General features: G+C 42.0%; 1 protein-coding gene across 1 annotated transcript in view; it reads right to left on the bottom strand.

Moving 5' to 3' along the window:
* SPRYD7 (SPRY domain containing 7) overlaps positions 1–11,878 on the bottom strand; it is a 69,673-nt gene extending 57,795 nt beyond the window's left edge. Inside the window, exon 1 of the mRNA XM_029602828.1 lies at positions 11,420–11,878. Within this exon, the coding sequence (XP_029458688.1) occupies positions 11,420–11,816 (397 nt within the window). The 5' untranslated portion in view covers positions 11,817–11,878. The remainder of the gene's footprint in view (positions 1–11,419) is intronic.
* Between the last annotated feature and the right edge of the window lie 7,199 nt (positions 11,879–19,077).

The raw sequence follows: 19,077 nt of genomic DNA, 5'->3' as shown, positions 1-19,077 counted from the left end.
AGAGGATGTGGTTAGTGCAGTTAGTATAGCTGTATTTAAAAAAGGATTGGATAAGTTCTTGGAGGAGAAGTCCATTAACTGCTATTAATCAAGTTTACTTAGGGAATAGCCACTGCTATTAATTGCATCAGTAGCATGGGATCTCTTTTTGGTGTTTGGGTACTTGTAGCCTGGACTGGTCACTGTTGGAAACAGGATGCTGGGCTTGATGGACCTTTGGTCTGACCCAGCATGGCAATTTCTTATGTTCTTATGTTAACAAAAAAACAGAAAAATAAGGCGATACTTTCATTATACTACCTTAATACATTTCCTGACTAACTTTTGGGAACTTTTATTCCCTTTCTATTCTGACCTGACAAAGCATGTAATAGCTTCCAAAAGCTAGCCAAGAAATGTATTAAGCTTATCTTTTTTTGTTAATCTTTATCTCAGGACAGAAAGAAACATAATACATTCTTTGGGCATCAAAAATTATGCTGCTTCTAGTTTGGGAAATATTCACATGTTTTTGGAAGCCCAGGGGTTTTTTTGTTTAATTTCAGTGTAATATTGCCAATTCTGATTATCTATTTCTGTGCATTCAAGTGGATTAACATGGCAATCGTACTATTACTTTTTGTCCTGGCAGTTTCCTCCTGTTCCTTTGAGTTTCCAGTTCACTCAGAACTGACCTCTATTTGACAACAATGCCATGAGCCTGTATTTACAACCACCCCAGCCTATCACAGCAATGGTCTTTGGCTAGGGCATACTGACTGCAGATTCCTCCAGAACCCAGTAAGTCTGCATGCTGAGTCCAGCCAGTAGGTTTCGCTATTGAGCAATGGCTTAGACTTCCTCCTCACAGGATATGAATGTTCTCTCTGCAGCATCTTCTGCCCTGGCTGGCTGGCCCAGGGAATGGAAGACCTGAAATGGGAATCAAACTGAAGCTCTCCACATGAGCCACCAGGCCAAAAAAAATGTAATTTCAATTTGTCTTTAAAGTGAGCAAACAACTTTCAGTGCCTATCGATAATGCTTGCAGTTAACACCTGCTGCTTCTGATCATTTGACTACTTAAGCTTTACCTTATCTGCTATATCAGATTACCTTCTTGTATCACTCACTGAACCAGGAGGAAGGTACAGTGCCTGCACTTAAAGTACAAGTAACTTCAAATGTACATTAAGAGTTAGACAGGATTAACCTTTCACCTCCCCCCAGAACCACAGCAACATGTATCAACTTGCAGAGTTAATAAGTACATGTGAATTCTACTATGGGAAACATTTTAAATGATGAAGCATATTCAACACTTCAGAAAGAATCCTCCATCTGTGCCTGAAACACAGTTCCAGTTCTGTGTCATCAGTTATTTATTCCTAAATTTCATCAATTGACTTGTTTTCAGTGAAAACATTTCCAAAATAGTATTTCTATAGTTTTCTGGCTTATTTGCATTTCAGATTTTAATTAGGCAATGTTAGTACTACTACTGCCATTACATTGCATTACACAGAGGCTTAATTGCCATCAGTTCTGAGTGCAATAAAGAACTCAGGTAATCAATGAAAGTGCAAGAACTTTGGTTGGCTACATGTGCATATATATGTAAATCAAAACAATATCACCTAAAATTTTATAGGAACTCCACACTGATGGGCATCAAGCTAGCAATAATAGCTGAAAATTAATATCCGTTTTTGTACTCACATTTCTATTACATTCTTGAGGAATTATATTAGTATTTGAAGTTTTTAAAGCACCTTCTAATTCTCTACACTCAACATTATAAACTTTAGTCTAAGTAAATCAGGCTTTGCTTTTTATCAGAACACCCTACATGTACTAACATGTAAAATACAGAACAGATATGTCATACTGTAATCCTGGAGGGCTGCAAACTATTTAGGTTCTCAACATATCCCTATTGAATATAAAAAAAAGAAATATTTGCATGCACTGCTCTCCAATGTATGCAAATATCTCATACATATTAATTATGGATATCCTGAATCACAAGAGGAGTCTGATCTGAACAGTAAGTAAATTAATGTAACTTAACTTAGATTGTAAGCCCTCTGGGGACAGGGAAATACTTACAGTACCTGAATATAATCCACTTTGAAGTGCTGAAAAAGTGCGAAAAGTGGAATGTAAATCTAAATAAATTAAAAAAAAATTACTGCCTCCAAAATAGAGGATACCACAATTTCTGGCATCCAACTCCAAGTAAACATGGTTTTACCTGAAGTATTTCTTGTCAGATGAATCTAATCAACTTCTTTGAATGGGAGATCAGAGAGTTAGATTTGAGGACAGCGCTAGATAGCGTATACTTAGATATAGTGTACTTGGATTTCAGTGAGACCTTTGACACAGTTCCGCATAGGTGGTTTATGGTGAAAATTAAGCTTACCATTAAGTCTTTCCTTTAAGTCTTGTCAGACCAGTCTAGTCACGTGAGAAATTTTCCTCCTACCAACAGATGGAGGCAGATGGCCCAATCTTGAGCTGATGCCTTCCCCTATAAAAATCTGGTATTGCCAAGGAAGAAATCAGTAGTCTTTTGCCAAGCCGATTGCTGCGCTTCTTGTGAACTCCTTTGCACACCACCTCCAATCTTTTTTTTTTTTTTTTTTTTTTTAACGCTTTAAGCAGCCTTTTATGCCGCCTAATGTCTATCAAATTTAAGGACAGTAGCACAGCTTGCTCTTCTTCCTTCCCTGTGCTGAATTTCAGCTTACCTGTACATGTTACTCCTCTACCCTTGTTCATTACAACAAAGGAGAACTAAAGAGAAGACACCCTCCAAATATTGCACCCCACCCACAGCAGCAAACAGTACCTGTCATTTGAAGCTGTGGAAAGTTTTTTCTTCTGTTTCTGGGTTTGTTTGGGTTTTTTGTTTTAACTTAGGGGTGGGCTCTGCACTGGTCTGGCAAGACTCAGGGAAAGGAAATTATGCTCAAATTTCACCTTCCCTGTTGTCCAGCCAGACCAGTTCAGACTTGTGAGATGTACCAAACTGGTGGTTATATAGAGCGCAAGTCAGGCAAAACCACCTCCAGGATGCTTGCTCCAAACACCACTTCTTCTTTGGCCTGCAGGTCTAGCCTGTAGAGCTTCCCAAATAAGTGCAGTGAGGAGCATGTTGCCACTTTGCATATATCCTCTGGTCATACTAACATTTTCTGCCCAGGACAAGGCCTGTGCTCTGGCAGTGTGTGCCCTCAGGCCTTCCAGGATTTGCTTTCCTTTTATTATAGATCCTGAGGTAATTGCTTCCTTGATCCAGCAGACAATGGACACCTTGGATGCCGCTTCCCCTTAGGGGGACCTTGTAAAGTACAAACTGTCTGATTAAAAAAAAAAAAAATTGTAGCCTTCAGGTACCACAGTAGTGCCTCCTAAATGCCAAAAAGATGTAGCACCTTTTTATTTCCTTTACATTCTGCCACCTTGAAGCCAGGGGGAGCAATAGCCTGGATTACATGGAATCCCAAAATTACTTTTAAAAGACTGGTACTGGGCGAATGGTCACCATCTCCTTTGAGATTATTAAATATGGGTCCCAGCAGCTCCAACATTCTCCTTGCTGAGCTATGGCCACTGTCAACTATCTTGAGTACGAGATCCTTCAGCACACTTTTCTTCATAAGTTCAAATAGGGCAGATGCCAACGCCTTGAGCACCAAGTTCAGCTCCCATGCTGGGACCAGCAGACAAAGTGGCAAGCAGATATGTTTCATACCCCTGAAAAATGTAACTAAATCCAGGTGCAAAGCTACTGAGCTCCCTTCCACTTACCCCCTATATCTCAGGATAAGGCTGCAGCCTGCACCTCTGTGAATTCAGGGCAAAGCCCTTGTCCAATCCATATGACTTTTCTTGCTCACAGTAGTTATTACTGTTCCTGAATAACACCATCTCTGTAACGCTGGCCGCTCACGAACCAGGCAACGTAAGAGAGAATGGAGCCAGATCCTCCAAGGGCACTGGCCCCTGGTGGAGGAGTCCTCTGCCCTGCATAAACCTGAGTGGCCATCTGGTCTGAAATCTGATCAGTTCCATGTGTCATGGAAGCCTGGCCCAATCCAGCCCCACCAATATTTCTAGGCCCAGATGCTCTGCTATCCTCCAGAGCAGCCGACCTATAAGGTGCCATGAAGGAAATGCAAATAACTTCCTTCAGCCAAGATTGCAATAGCATATCCACTCCTATGGAGCCTGGCTCCCTTCTGCAGCTGAAATACTTTTCTGCCTTGGTCACCCATCAAGTCCCACTGTGGGCATCCTCATCTGTTCACAATCTGAGTGAATGCTTCCTTGGCCAGGGCCCCATTCTCCAGGGTCCAGGATCTGCCAGTTTAGGAAGTTTGCATGACTATTGATCTTTCCTGCTATGTGCACTGCTGACAGCACTTTGAGATGCAACTCCACCCAATGCAGTAGCATTTCCGCCTCTCTTACTACATGGAAACTCCTTGTGCTTCCCTGCCTGTTGATGTAGGCTACTGCTGTGGTGTTGCCAACAGCACTCTGACGACTTTCCCTTTAATTTTGAACAGAATCTGCTTAGGGATAACCTGATGGCTCTGTTTTCTAGCCTGTTTATTGCCCAACAATTCTATGGTGGACCAAAAACCCTGTGCTACTTGCCCCTCACAATTTGTCCCCCAGCCTTCAAGTTTGCATCTGTTGCGACTTTGATCTAATTTGAAGGTTCCAAACTGACTCCCTTCCGAATATTGATTTTGGTCGGCCTTCTCACCTACTCCGGTAGCAGAAGTGACACTCGAAGTCTTGGCTCTGGGGATACCACTGCTTCAGTAGACATCTTTGCAGGGAGTTATATAGGCTCTTGCCCATGGCACCAAATCTATTACCACTGCCATCAACCTCAGTATCTGCAGTCACACCCAGACTCTGGGCTCCTTGGTGGCCTTCAATTCGGCAATCCTTTCAGATGTTATGTACACCCTACCTAGTTTTGTGTTGAAGCAGGCACCTAAACAGACCAGGGATTATGAGGGCTGGAGTAGACTCTTGGGTCTGTTCACCACCCAGCCCAACTTTTCCATTATGTTGAATCTTGAGAATACCTGTTGGCTGTCTTAAAATGATTTGGCTCTGATGAGCCAGTTGGCCAGGTATAGGTACACCAGCCACTGGTAAAAGTTTGAGGACCAAAGCTAAGCCAAAAGTCAGGGACTTGAATTGATGTCTTCCTAATAAGGTGAACCATAGAAAATGTTGATAGCCCTCTCTAATAGGGATATAGAGGTATGCTTCTGCCAGATCCATTGATATGTTAGAAACTCATTTTCTTACAGCTAGGTTAACTAACCTCAAGGTCTTCATGCAGAACCAGGCTATTCTCAAGGACCTGTTTACATGTTTCGAAATTTAGCATGGGGTGAAAGGCTCCTTCCTTTTTCAGTACTATGAAGTAAATGGAATATCTCTTTGCCCCTTTGTGCCTGGGGTACTAGGACCATGGCCTCTAATTGAAGAGGAGGTTCTATTGTTGCCTAAATTGCTCCTCTCTTTAGAGGAGACCTGCAGAGTGACAAGACAAAGGCATCTGAAATTGGGGACTTTAATTCTAGCACATAACCTCGCCAGATAATTTTGAGACACATCGGGCCCTTATTTGGGTCTACTCATGAAACTGTTAAGAGGAGTAGACCCCCCAGACTGTCACTGTGTGCTTTTTAGCTCCTGCTGACTCACAGGAGCTCCCTTCTTGACCCCCCCCTTCTGCTGTCCCAAAAATGGTGGTATCCTATTCGGTTGCCTTTTCATCATTACCTTGAAACCCCTCTGGTATCTATAGTCTTCGGGGACGGAAAGTTGTTTTCCCTGCTACAACATCATATGTGAAGGCGACACATATGCACACAACAAGAAACAATAAAAGTAACAGTCAAAACTCAAAAATGTTGTAGCCAAAGAATCAAATTAAGCAGACTAGTTATGGTTTAAAAATGTTCACTTAATTTTACCTTAACCAGTGTTTGGGTTAGCATTACCATATAGCTCCACGACTGTGCAGAGTAGCTATGGCAGCACTAATTTTCCATCCATTGGATGAATAAACTTTTTGCTTGTGAAATTGGAATGAAAAGTGCAAGCAATGCAGTGCGATGCAATGGTGTTTGTCATATCTAGAACTGGTCTCCCAGCTGCTGTTTTGTTTTGGGTTTTGTTTGTTTGTTTTTTTTAAACTTGGTTGCCTTAAAATAACAGGAGCTAGAGAGGCCTTTTTTTTTTTAATGCAAGTTCCATGCTCAGCTATTTGGAGGCAGCCCCAGCTCTCCGGGTTCCAAATTTACTGTAAGGTGAGAAGATTAGTCAGCCTGACTGTTGTCAGACTCCCCAAACTCAAACCAGGCACACATTGGGGAAATTAAACTAATTAGGCCATTACCCCAGGTATTTCGCTTTTTTTTTCCCCCTTAGTGAAGCATCCAATGTCCAACTTCTACTGGAGACAGAGAACTACTGTCTTCTTTGGCAGCACTAGAATCTAAAGGGGAAGGCATCAGCTCAAGATTGTTCCTGTCTGCTGGTAGGAGGAACATTTACCACGTATCTGGACTGGTCTGGCGAGATGACAATGAAAAATACATTGTGCAGTTGGTATGGGCCCTAAAGTGACTGGGTAGTAACAAAGGGTAGTAATAAACAGAGGAGTATGTGTGTGTGTGGGTGGGTAGGGGGAGGGCCCCTGCTAGTGTTCTTTTCAATATTTTTGTAAGTGATATTGTGGAAAGGCTATCTGGAAAGGCTTGCCTTATTGTGGAGGATAACAAAAATTTGCAACAGGGTAGACATCCTGGAAGGCTTCAAAGATATGAGGCAGGATCTAGTGAAGTTTGAAGAATTAAATAGACAGCCTCTCTCAACCAGAGTTCCGTGGAACCCTGGGGTTCCTCAAGAGATCAGGACTGAAAAAAAATAAACATTTTTTGAACTTCATACGTCATCCTGATATTCACAGAAAAGCAATGAACATTTTGCTGCAGTTTTCAACTTTACATGCGTAAGCAAGCTTTTTCTGGTTTATCAAGCATAAGGACAGAAATTGTCTCATTTCAGCTGAAGATGAAATCCATGTGTGTGTATCTCAAGTTTAACACAGAATTAAGTATTTGTGCAGCAACAAACAAGCACGTTTCATATTAAAGAAGTAAATTTCATTCTTTATTTTTAGTTTAAAAAAATAACACTTTATGCGTATATAAGCCTATAAAAGATTAGGCTAATAAGTTGGCCAAAATAAACAGATCCACAGAAAAATATATCACTCTCTACTCAAGAGTATTGACAATTATTATTGGATTATTATATCAAACTCACTGATTACAGTAACGTACCATGAGCTGTAGCTATAATGTTTTTGAAGGTGTTCCCTGAGACCCGGAAATTATTTACCTCCATGGTAAAAAGGTTGAGAAAGACTGATGTAGAGTCTGGCAGATAAAATGAAATGGTAAAAAATGTATGGTCGTGCAACTGGGTTATGAAAATCCAATGGGGCATTACGGTATAGGCTATGGGTGAAGCAGTTCTGTGCACAAAACAAGAGCAAGATCTGGGGGTGATCATATCTGATAATCTCAAGATGGCCACAGATAGTAAAGCAAGAGCTAAAGCCTGAAGGTTGTTTGGCTACAAAGGAAGAGGAATAGCTAGCAGGAAAAAGAAGCCTCTGGTGAGACCTCATGTAAGAGCTGATGTAATGAGCTGTGCATTAAAACTGTGCACTAAATCTCAGTGCAGTGTTTCTTAATACACTTAAAAAATAAATATCTCTTCATGCAGTAAGCTAATGGTATGCTCCAGACTCAGCTTCATAGACAAACACTAGCTCTAGAAACTTTACTCCACCTCTGACAGGAGTTAAATTTCCAGCTTTAAGAAAATATGAGTTAAGCCTATGCAACTCTCTGCACTGAGCAGTATAGCTAATGCCTTTAATAACATGGGATTTGAATGGAGCACTCATTTGTGTATGCAGTTTTTCTCATGATTAGATGCACATTTTTTGTGCACTAAAATCCTTGCTGCGTCAGGAATGAAGTTGTGTGTTCCAAGGCCCAGGACACTTTATTACACCTGAGCCTTGGAACACTATGTACAGTTCTAGAGATGACATCTTCAAAAGGATATAAGCAGAACAGAATCTGTCCACAGGGCAGCTACTAAAATTATGGTCTTCATCATAAAGCATATAGGAAAAAAAAGACTTAAGAGGCTGATGCAGAAAGATGCATTCAGTCAAACACACCTTTAAACCCGCATTTCAGCATGCATTTTCTGTGTGCAAAACTTACTCCCAATTCAGCAAGAGTTTTGCGCACAAAAAATACTTTTCTAATTGTATTTATTATAAGAATTTGTATTTACTATTTATATTTATTATTTAGCTATTAACATTGTTCTGTTACCACTTGGTACTATTTCTCTCCTTTACCTCAAACTCTAAGTTCCTACTAAGTTAGCCATGTTATTTATACCCAATCGTTGGATGTAATTGTATATTTGTTTAATTGTTCAATCTGTTTGATGTAATTTTCTGTTCCTTGTTCTGTGTAAACCGAAGTGGTATGCACTAGTGCATGAACTCCGGTATATAAAAGCCTTTAAATAAATAAATAAATAAATAAATAAATAAATAAATAATTGGGAGTACTGCTTATTACCTTTGCATGGAAATCCCACGCAAATGAGGGCATTAAGCAGCATCCCCCAATGCAGAGATTGCAGTGAGCCAGCGCACATTTTTTAGCGTGGACATTTAACTTCAGGTCTGAGTTGGAGTTAAAACTCTAAAAAAGGGAAAGAAAAGTTTTAAAATGTCCACGAAATAAGTACAGACTTACCCGGGTAAGTTACTGCCACCACATATCCACATAAATCTGTACTTATCTGGCAGCACGCAAGCAGCTGCCAGATAACTGGAAAAATCAATACCTATCCAGCTATCTGGCGAGGGTCACTGCTACTCAGCCAGCTATCTGGCAGCTGCTTCTCGCTGCCAGATAAATGAATAAATCAGTATTTATCCAGCTAAGTGGTGGCTGCGGCAGTCACGGACCGCTGCTGCCCCCCTTTTTGAATTAAAATGTTCATTTGGCCTGTGCCTATGCACATTTTAAAGTTTTTGTGGATTTTTAAATTCCCGATGCATTAGCATATCATTAGCTTTCTGTATTGGGAGTTTAAAAAAATGTTACCTGAGTGTTAAAAATGGGCACTGGAAACCACAGCACAGTTTAACTCTCATATTACTGCATTTGGTCCCAAAAGATCTAAACCTATGTACCCTGAAGTAAAGGGGGATATATGATTGACACATTTAAATATCTTCAAGGTATATATACAAAAGAAGTGGCCCTCTTTCAACGGAAAGGAAGCTCTAGAGTGATTGGACAAAGGATGAGGGTGAAAGCAATCTAAGGCAGTGGTTCTCAACCAGTGTGACACACTGGTTTGTCACCAAAAATTTGACATAGAAAGCCTATGCTTTCTATAACAGCCACATGTGCTTGCTGCTTGAGGACAGTGCAGAGTAAGGAGTTGGTACTTACAATTCCTCATCACCCTGGCAATCACTGCCACCACCAATCCAAGCCAGAAATGTTGCAGGCATGCTGTAGCCTGCCCTGCCATCCTGCCGCACCCGCTTCTTGTAGTTTCAGTTTTTCTCTGTATGCTTGTTTATAATGTATAGATATTCTGTATTAGATTAGAGTCAGTCTGCATTCTGCATGTTTGGCAGAGGTGAGGGATTCTGCTAACTAGGATTTAGATTCAGTGTAGGAATCTAGAGCAGTCTGGCTTTGTTTTTCCAATAGTAAGTGTACTGTGTTCTATATTTGCAGTCTTGTTTTTTCATAGCTAAGGTTGTTGCTGTTCAAGTCCTGGGTGTTACTGCTCTTATGGTAGGACTGGTATGCTACATAATTTCTAAATGTCTTTTTAGCACGTTTTCTTGTTATTTCACAAAGTGGCTGGCAGGGAAGGGATTTTAAAGTACCACTACTGAGGAACTATCAGAATTTAAATATATTTTTTTGTATTGTGAGTTGAAGGGAAATTTCCTAACTCTGCCCCGAGGATGACAGTTTGTCTGTATTGAAAAAATGTGTGCTGCATATGCATATCAGTCCCAGATTCCTCACTGATGCAGTAAGCAAAGATTAAAATTTTTGGAAAAAATAAAATGTAATATTTTATAAGCAGATACTGAAATTAAAGAATGGCATCTTTCTCCTGTATCATTTTGAAAAATAAAATATCTAAGATTTTTTTTTTTTTTTAGTAAAGCTGTTAATTTAGGGTGCATTGTGTCATGAACATGAGCAACATCTGTCAAGTGTGTCATGAGAGAAAAAAGGTTGAGAACCACTGATCTAAGGAAATAAGGCATGAAGTAGCCTCCCTGTGGAGGTGATGGAGATATGGGCAATATCAGGGGCCGATGCAATACAGTGTGTCAGACACGGAGTGAATGAGTTAGTGCTCATCACGTGCAAATGCACTCCGCATTCAAAAAAATAAATGTGCATCTCAGACACACATTTATGGCTCAGATATTAACGCCTGCCTGGAGCAGGCCACCAAGTTATGAAGACCAACGCCAATAAACTGGGTGCCAGTAATGAAAACAGATGCCGAGTTTACCAGCGGTCTTCATAACCAGCAGCCGCCTTGGGGGTCGCATTACCCGCGATCTTAGCGCCTCCTTGCTAGCGCAACCACCTATTTTGCATATTGCATGGCGCGCCCCCCCCCCCTTGCAGGCACCATGCGTGCGTTAAGAAAATGGGCACTGAAAAGTCACCGCCCGCTTTCCACAAAATTTATTGCATTGGCCCTCAGAATTTAAGAAAACGGGGGACAAGCATAAAGGATCAGTAAAAGAAATGAAGGGACAATAAATCTGAATCTTTATCTGCTGTCATGTCCTATGTTCCAATATAAATACCATTAAAAAAAATGCAGAACCATAAAAGGTTTGTAACTTTTTGTCTCGATATTTTTCAGTTTTTACTGGATCAACTAGGTATTGATCCACTCGAGTTACAGAGATCAAAATAGGCTCCTTCTTCAAATGTCCCTATGAGGTTTTGAAAACTCACATCATCACTTCTGGATAAGTCATATGTTGGCTCAGTAAAAACGTAACTGAACCTGAGAAAACTCGAGTTTTCTCTAGGACCCAAAAGGTTATTCGTTCAACACTTCTTTTTCATCCTCATTAAAGAAGACGGGGAAAATCGGCGCATACCCCCACGAACGCACAATAAAGAAAACCAAAGAGACGCCTAAAGAAGAACCGACAAGGAAGCAGCTGAAGAGTGCCCGCTCGCAAGGCTACTTCTGAAGCCCAGTGCCCCGTAGGCGGCGACTCGGCACTCACCCATGTGCTGCGTGTCCAACTGCACTGCAGGCATCTCCTTCAGCGGGATGTGCCCCGCGCCCCCGTCCCCGCACCACCGCAAGCAGCAAAACGCGGACGCCATACTCAACAGAGGCCGCCCACGCTCCCTCCCTGTCCCGAAACGGACCCGGAAGGGCCGCCCGCGCTGCCCTACGATTCCAGCACGGGAAGGGCGCCAAGCAACAGCTGGAGCCCTGCCGGTCACAGTGCCCCCTGCAGGGCCGGAGGAGCCAGAGGGCTCAGTGTCCAGTGTTGCTATATTCTGCTGCTTTTTAAAGCTATGGGCGGTTTTTATTTCTGCAGCGCGCGCTGTCGCCGACAATGAGCCACTACTCTGTCCCTCCTTGCTTCCATATTCAGCTCTGGCCAACACCATAGAAAGGCGGAACGGTGGGAGCAGTGTTCAGTGCACGCGCACCAACACTGAGACGTTAGATGCCGCCTCCAAGCATCCAAATGCCGCTACTGGTCTCGCGGTGAATAATAACTCTGGGCATGCTCCCTCCGCCTGTCTGCAGGTAAGCTGCATTGCACTCTTGCCTGGCTGTAAAAAAAAAAACGAGAAGGATTTGTGTTTTGAAACAAGGCTGGGCAAATATAAATAACTTGAGGATTGTAAGAAATGTTTAACCATTTTTATTGCAGCTAGTAAGGGTTGGGTTTTTTTTAATGTTGTGTTGGGAATGTGCGCACCGCGCTGCCGGAATGCTGTTGGGGAGGGAAGCAGCGGACTGAGACAGCTGACTCCGAGGCGCTGGTGAAAGACGGGACGCAGAAAGTGCTATGAAAGGAGAGGGCATGGGAGCTTTTCTGAACTGTGGGTCCTGGGGTAAACCGCTGCTCAGGATGGCGGAATGATCACATCTCAGTAACTGAGGGACTATTTGGCTTGCGGTTGCCAAGGAAACGTGAAGCCAGAGCTTGCCCTTGTGACTTTGTGAGTCCAGAGGCATTGAAGCACAAGTGCAGGGTTGTTTTTTTGTTTTGGGGGGTTTTTTTGGGGGGGAGAGGGGGTTGTACCTCCCAAATGGCCCCCTTTCAGTGCTGAATCAGCCCGCTTTTGCCTCTCCCCCAAAAAATAGAGGCAACTACACATAAGCACTTAATCTCTCAGAGCTTGGGCACTGCCAGAGAAGTTGGTTTTACTTGCTGAATCCTTAAAAGAAGCAGATGCATACTGGAATTCAAGAATATATATATATTTTATTTTATTTTTTTTTAGATTTGCAAAAGGTCTATGGGCCTCTAAGTTTGGAGATAAGTCTATACAGGTAGAAGTCACAATAATTATGGTAGTGGAGTTTTGAGTATAGAGAGGCTGCAATGTGGCTAAGATGACATCTGAAAAGAGCTTTAATCACTGATTGAAAGTAAAGTAGACTGCTTGGTCATATAGGATACGTTATAATAGAAAATCTAGAAGCAGCATTTAACACAACATGGGAGTTTACATCAAATTTTATCATTCATGGCTCTTAGTTCAGATCATGGTTTCTTGAGATTTTAAAACAGATTTCACCAAAACTGTGCACAGTATTGTGACTGCCATATTAGCCCACTTGTATATGTAGAAATAAGGGTCAAACAAGTTGTACCTAATAGTTTAATAAAAAGGTAACTTAAAAGATGCTCAACCAAGTATTTAGTCCAATAACATGGTATTACCTACAACTTGCATGCTTATTTCTACTTAAACTGCACAGAATGTATCTTTTCTACACTATAATTTACATCTTTGAGGCAGGTTGGTTACAAGTGCTGTGTTGTAAAGAAACGAGTCCTAGACTCTGTTTTCTCTTCCTCAGCTATCATAAGGAGAAAGTCTTTGTAGAATGATTAGTGTTCTTTATTTACAGAAAAAAAAGCTATATGGCAGAAGTAGAGATACAGAAAAGCATGCTAAGCAAAAACGCAAGAAAGGAAAAAGAAACGCTGCCCTGTCTGCATTACCTATTATAATATGAAACAAAGCAGTTATTCCAGTATTCTTCACCTTTTGCCTATATCTACTGTTAACATAGCAAAATTGTTTGTTATATTTGTACATCTGTTCATATAATGTCTTCGTTTCTTCCCATGCTCACCTAGGGGCCACTGTAATAAGCTGTGTGTTTAAACAGTGTGCTGAAATTCAGCACAGTTTCTTAGTGCACCCACAAAAAAAACAAAAAAACACCTTCCTGCTGCAGTAAGCCAATAGCATGTTAAATCATCGGGAGCTAAAAAATAAAATGTGCTAACCTGAAAATGTGTGTAAAAGGCATGCATAAAGTGCAATTTTTGCACAGAAAACATTGTGCGCAGTGTCTTCTGCACAAAAAGGCATAAATTTGTGTGAAGTTTGCATCCATTAGAAAGGAAAGGTGGGATAGGGAGATATGATAGAGACATTTAAATACCACAGGGGTATTATTGTACAGGAAGTGGATCTTTTTCAATGAAAAGGAAACTCTGGACTTAGGGATCATAGGAAAGGAGTAGATGGAGGAGTAATCTAAGGAAGTATTTATTTACAGAAAGAGTGATGGATGCATGGAACAGCTCCCAGTTGAAGTGGTAGAGACAAGGACAGTATCTGAATTCAAGATAAAATGGGACAACCACAGAGGATATCTAAAGGAGTGGTAGGATTGTAGAATAGATAGGTCATATGGTCTTTTTCTGCCATCACATTTCTATGTTTCTATAACATAAACATTAGCTAATTCATATATAGACAGACAACATACAGACATGCAACAAGTTAAAACATAATACATTATTATTATTATTATTATTTATTTCTTTTGTATACCGACATTCGATCGAGATATCACATCGGTTTCCAGATAACTAAAAGAATAGGGTGATAACAGCCCTATTTTACATTATAACATGGTATTAAATAGATATAAGAATATTTTACATTATAACATGGTAATAAATATAACAAGTTGTAACAGAACTAACAGGAGTACATGGAACATTAGACTATAGTATATAACATATGTACATAAATGGCTTGTTGATGAGGATAAATTATGGTAAGGAGAGCAGGGAGTGTAGAGGGGGGAGGGGAGAGAAAGGGATGTGTGGGAGGAAGGTAGTGATAGGGAGGGAAAGGGTGGTGTGAGATGCTTGTGTAGGGAGGGAAAGGTGTGGGGCGAGATGCTTGTGGGGGGGGCATGGAGTGGATGGTGCGATTGGGCGGGTTATGTGTCGGGTGGGAAAGCTTTTAAAAATAGCCATGTTTTGAGGTGTTTTTTGAAATCATTTTAAACAAAATTTAAAATATATAAGCTCATAATCCGACTTACAACAAAACACAATAGAATCAATTGGATAAACAAAATAAAAATAAATTTGAGTTTTTTCTATACCGGCATTCGTGATAAGTATCACATCATGCCGGTTTACAATAAACAGGGGGTGTGATAATAGGTTACAATAAAAAGAACAAATAACAAGTGCTGAGTGAAAACAATTGCAGTTACAATAAAACAGGGAAATATACAACTAGGAGCAGAGAAAGGCGATAGGAATTTAACAGAATACATTTACCAAACTTTAACAGAAAGCATTTACAGAATTTATGGGATTTGCTAGGTTATGTCATTTGCAATGTTATAGTTTTCTGCGTAAGAGTAATGACTGGAAGTTGGTTAGTGGTGAGTTAAGATTCATTCAGTGTCCGGAATATATAGACCTAGATTCATCAAATCGCTATAAATATAGTGAAAATAGCGCCCACGATTTTAAAAAGGGCATGATTAGGCTAATTTGCAGTCTGCCGCATCGCATAGATAAATACCGCATGCAGCATTATGTCAGCGCACAGCACATCCTTTTACGCAGCTAGCTTAAATTAGTGCTTGGTGCGTTACTTTTATCAGTTTATATATCCCGGCTTCCAGCAGCTGCCTCTTTGACGGTGTGTCAGGAGTTTGGAGACAGGAGGCTGATGGGAGTTGTTGGTGGCTAGTTGGAGGTTCTTTATAGTGATTACTGAGTGAGTTGTCTTGTTTTCTGTTGCTATCTGTTTCTCTTTGCCTTGGTCTTTTGTCTTCTTTGTTGGAGTGAAAGTTTTTGTTTGTAAGTCCAGTTTGTCTGTTTGTCTTTTGGTGTTGAGGAGTGGTGGTGGTGGAGTAGGAAAGGTGTGGTGAAGGAGTGAGGGGAAATGGAGGAGTGGTGGTGGAGTGAGGAGGAGTATTGGTGGATGAGTGGTGTTTGTGGTGAGGAGGATAGGGCGTGAGAGGTGTGGGGAGAGAGGACAGGAGAGGTGAGAGGAGGGGTAGGATGGAGGAGAGGATATAGGAGAACGAGGGCAGGAATGCTAGGGGAAGGAGGAGTAGGAGTAGAGAGAGACAGGAGGGAAGGGATAGGAGGAGGGGGAAGGGGATAGACAGGCAAGGAAGGAGGGCGGAGGATGTCAGGCTAGGGATAGATAGAGAGGGCAGAGGGGAAGGAAATTGGCAGGGCAGGGGTGGAGGAAAGGAGGGGGAGAGGAGAGTGGGAGGGAGAATGAGGAAAGAGAGAACACCTCTCCGGAAGCGGAAATAGCACCCCCTTTTGGCAAAATAAAGACCTGTTACCACAACCACTTTTATATTTTAATCAAAAGAAAGAGATTCTCTATATATGTGAAGGACCTTCATACTACCCTACTGTTGCTGAATTTTTACATCCAGTATTTTTCACCATTAAAGGGTCATTTATAGAGATGTGCTTAGTTTTTATCTGCCAGGTCGGGCAACCCATGGAAAACTTAGTTTTCCAACGGGTCGGGTTTTTTTTCTTGGCAATTTTCACTGAAAAAAAAACAGAACACCCCAACCCTTCAAATTTACTTAAATACAATTCCCGCCCCCCCCCCCCCCCAAGACTTACTAAAAGCCCTGGTGGTCCAGCGGGGTCCCGGAAGTGATCTCTCCCTCTTGGGCCGTCGGCTGCCAATAAACAAAATGGCGCTGGTGGCCCTTTGCCAAATGGCGCGGGCCATCCATTGCTCCTTCCATGTGACAGGGGCCGACCAATGGCACTGGTAGCCCCTGTCACATGGTAAGGGCAAAGGGCCACCAGCGCCATTTTGTTTACTGGCAGCCAAGGGCCCGAGAGCGGGAGATCGCTCCCGGGACCCCTGCTGGACCACCAACTTTAGGCAAGTTTAGGGGGGGTGTTGGGAGGGGGGTTTGTAATTAAGCAAATTTGAAGGGTTGGGGTGGGTTTGGGGGTTTTATTTTTTTAATAAATGTGCCCCTCTTCCCCCCGAAATTTCGGGGAAAACCCAATCATTTTTTCAGGTCCTCTGACCCATGCTGAATTGGACAATGTCTTTGAAATTTTCCAATTCGGCAAAAACAAATGCACCTCTCTAGTCATTTATAATAATCAGTCCTTGTTTGTGTGTGTGATTTTTTTTTTTCATTAGTGAATCTTTTTAGAGATTATTTTGATTTTTCAAATCATATATTAGCAACAAATTTCAGAATAGAGAGAAAAAAAAAAAGACTTCCCCCTTCAAACAATAGGAGATGAGCCCAACATGATATCACGTTTCGTGAGAACTGCTTCAGGGGCTTTCTTTCTTTGTGGGGAAAGCTGAATAGTCAAAAATAGTCCATTTTTTTCTATTTCTTACACAAGAATTACAGGGTACATTGCTAATTCAGGCACTCATTCCTTGCCTGCCTATCTCTACTCCTGTCCCTACTCCCACTCCTTCCCCTAGCACTCCTGCCCTTGTCCTCCTGTATCTTCTCCTGTCCTCTCTCCTCCAAGAATGTAGCCAAACCTTTTTTAAACCCAGCTACACTAACTGCACTAACCACATCCTCTGGCAACAATTTCCAGAGCTTAATTGTGCGTTGAGTGAAAAAGAATTTTCTCCGATTAGTCTTAAATGTGTTACTTGCTAACTTCATGGAATGCCTCCTAGTCCTTCTATTATTCGAAAGAGTAAATAACCGATTCACATCTACCCGGTCTAGACCTCTCATGATTTTAAAGATCTCTATCATACACCCCCTCAGCCGTCTCTTCTCCAAGCTGAACAACCCTAACCTCTTTAGCCTTTCCTCATAGGGGAACTGTTCCATCCCCTTTATCATTTTGGTCGCCCTTCTCTGTACCTTCTCCAGTGCAACTATATCTTTTTTGAGGTGCAGTGACCAGAATTGTAAACAGAACTCAAGGTGTGGTCTTGCCATGGAGCAATACAGAAGCATTATGACATTTTCCGTTTTATTCATCATTCCCTTCCTGCTAATTCCTAACACTACTCCCTCACTCCTCCTCCTTAGTTTTCACACAGCAGCTGACACTCTGTTCCAATAGTCACTAAATACACAGAGGTGTCGAAGGGAAAGGTTGGTTAGTGTACAAGTGAAGCACTGAAAGTGCTAAGCAAAACCTGTCCCCTAGATTCTATAGCAGATATGGCCACACCACCTCTGTATATATAGGAAAGCTATTGGCCTACATATGGCAGAAAGAAGGTAGCCCTAACCTGCCAGCGTATACAGAGGACAGAGTGGGTGTCCAATGATGCGGCCTGGGATGGCAGCCTCTGTCAACTGTGCATATGATATGATCAACAGAGAGGAGGCTAAGGAGACCAGTGACTGAAAAATGAAACTAATTAGGACTGCCGCCAGGCCTCAGGCACCTGCCAACCAAACCAACCCCATGCATGCACACAGCCCCCTGCACTGGGTATCTCACTACATGCTGTCACTAAATCCTCATCCAAATATTCATCATATTCAGCCCAGCATCGATGCCATTAGGTGGTCCTTGCCACTCCACGTTCCTGCCATCCCAGTGTACCCACATTCAGTGGACAGCTTAACACCCACTTCCTCCCTCCCTAAAGTGGCAAGTCTCAGTGACAGTTTAAGCTTTGGGTAGCCTGCACACCCCTAAATAACTGGACTATTAGGCCCACTCCAAGTACTAGGTGGAAAAGCTTCCCTGGCAAGGGGTTACATGGTGTGCATTACAGGCAAATGTCAACTAATATGCACACTTGTAAGACTGCATATTTGATGTGTTACGCTGTCAAGTTTCAATGCTAGGTATAAACAGCAAGTGGACTAGGGGAAATTTTAGAATACAAGGCTTGAGGCCATGCATACTTCTGCCCATACATTCAACTCTCAGTGCCCCTTCTCAAGAGTGGCAGCATTTGATCCTTGCTGCTCAAAAGCAGTGTGTGCAAAATGAATGCATACACACTGCCTGTTCTGGGATATGCATTGTTGTGGTAAGGGAGGGACCTCTGAGTGCAACAGCACCCCCAGAGACAGAGACTGACAGAGGGTAACACAGCACATCACTTACCAAGTCACACACCGACACTTATCTTTTGAGTACGGACTACCTGCAGCACGTTTGCACCTGCACATGGGCAATGCCTATGTTCCTGGAATGTTTGCAGTCAAAACAACATTGATGTGTGTGGCAGCTTGTCCATAACTGCTAATGAGATAGTCTGAGTCCTTCCTTGGCAATGATTATATATACCTGGCCACATAACACACATCTGTCAGAGGCATATATGACATCTACTTTGTCGGAGGTACTGACATGGGCCCCTCAAGGCCTTAGGTTGCTCTAAACGCGTGTTTGGCAAGAGAAGAACACAGAAAAACCATCATGCC

The sequence above is a fragment of the Rhinatrema bivittatum genome, chromosome 5 (genome assembly GCF_901001135.1).
Source record: "Rhinatrema bivittatum chromosome 5, aRhiBiv1.1, whole genome shotgun sequence".
Classification (NCBI taxonomy): Eukaryota; Metazoa; Chordata; class Amphibia; order Gymnophiona; family Rhinatrematidae; genus Rhinatrema; species Rhinatrema bivittatum.
The sequence above is the reverse complement of the archived record's forward strand: the minus strand, read 5'-3'. Positions and strand labels throughout refer to the sequence as shown.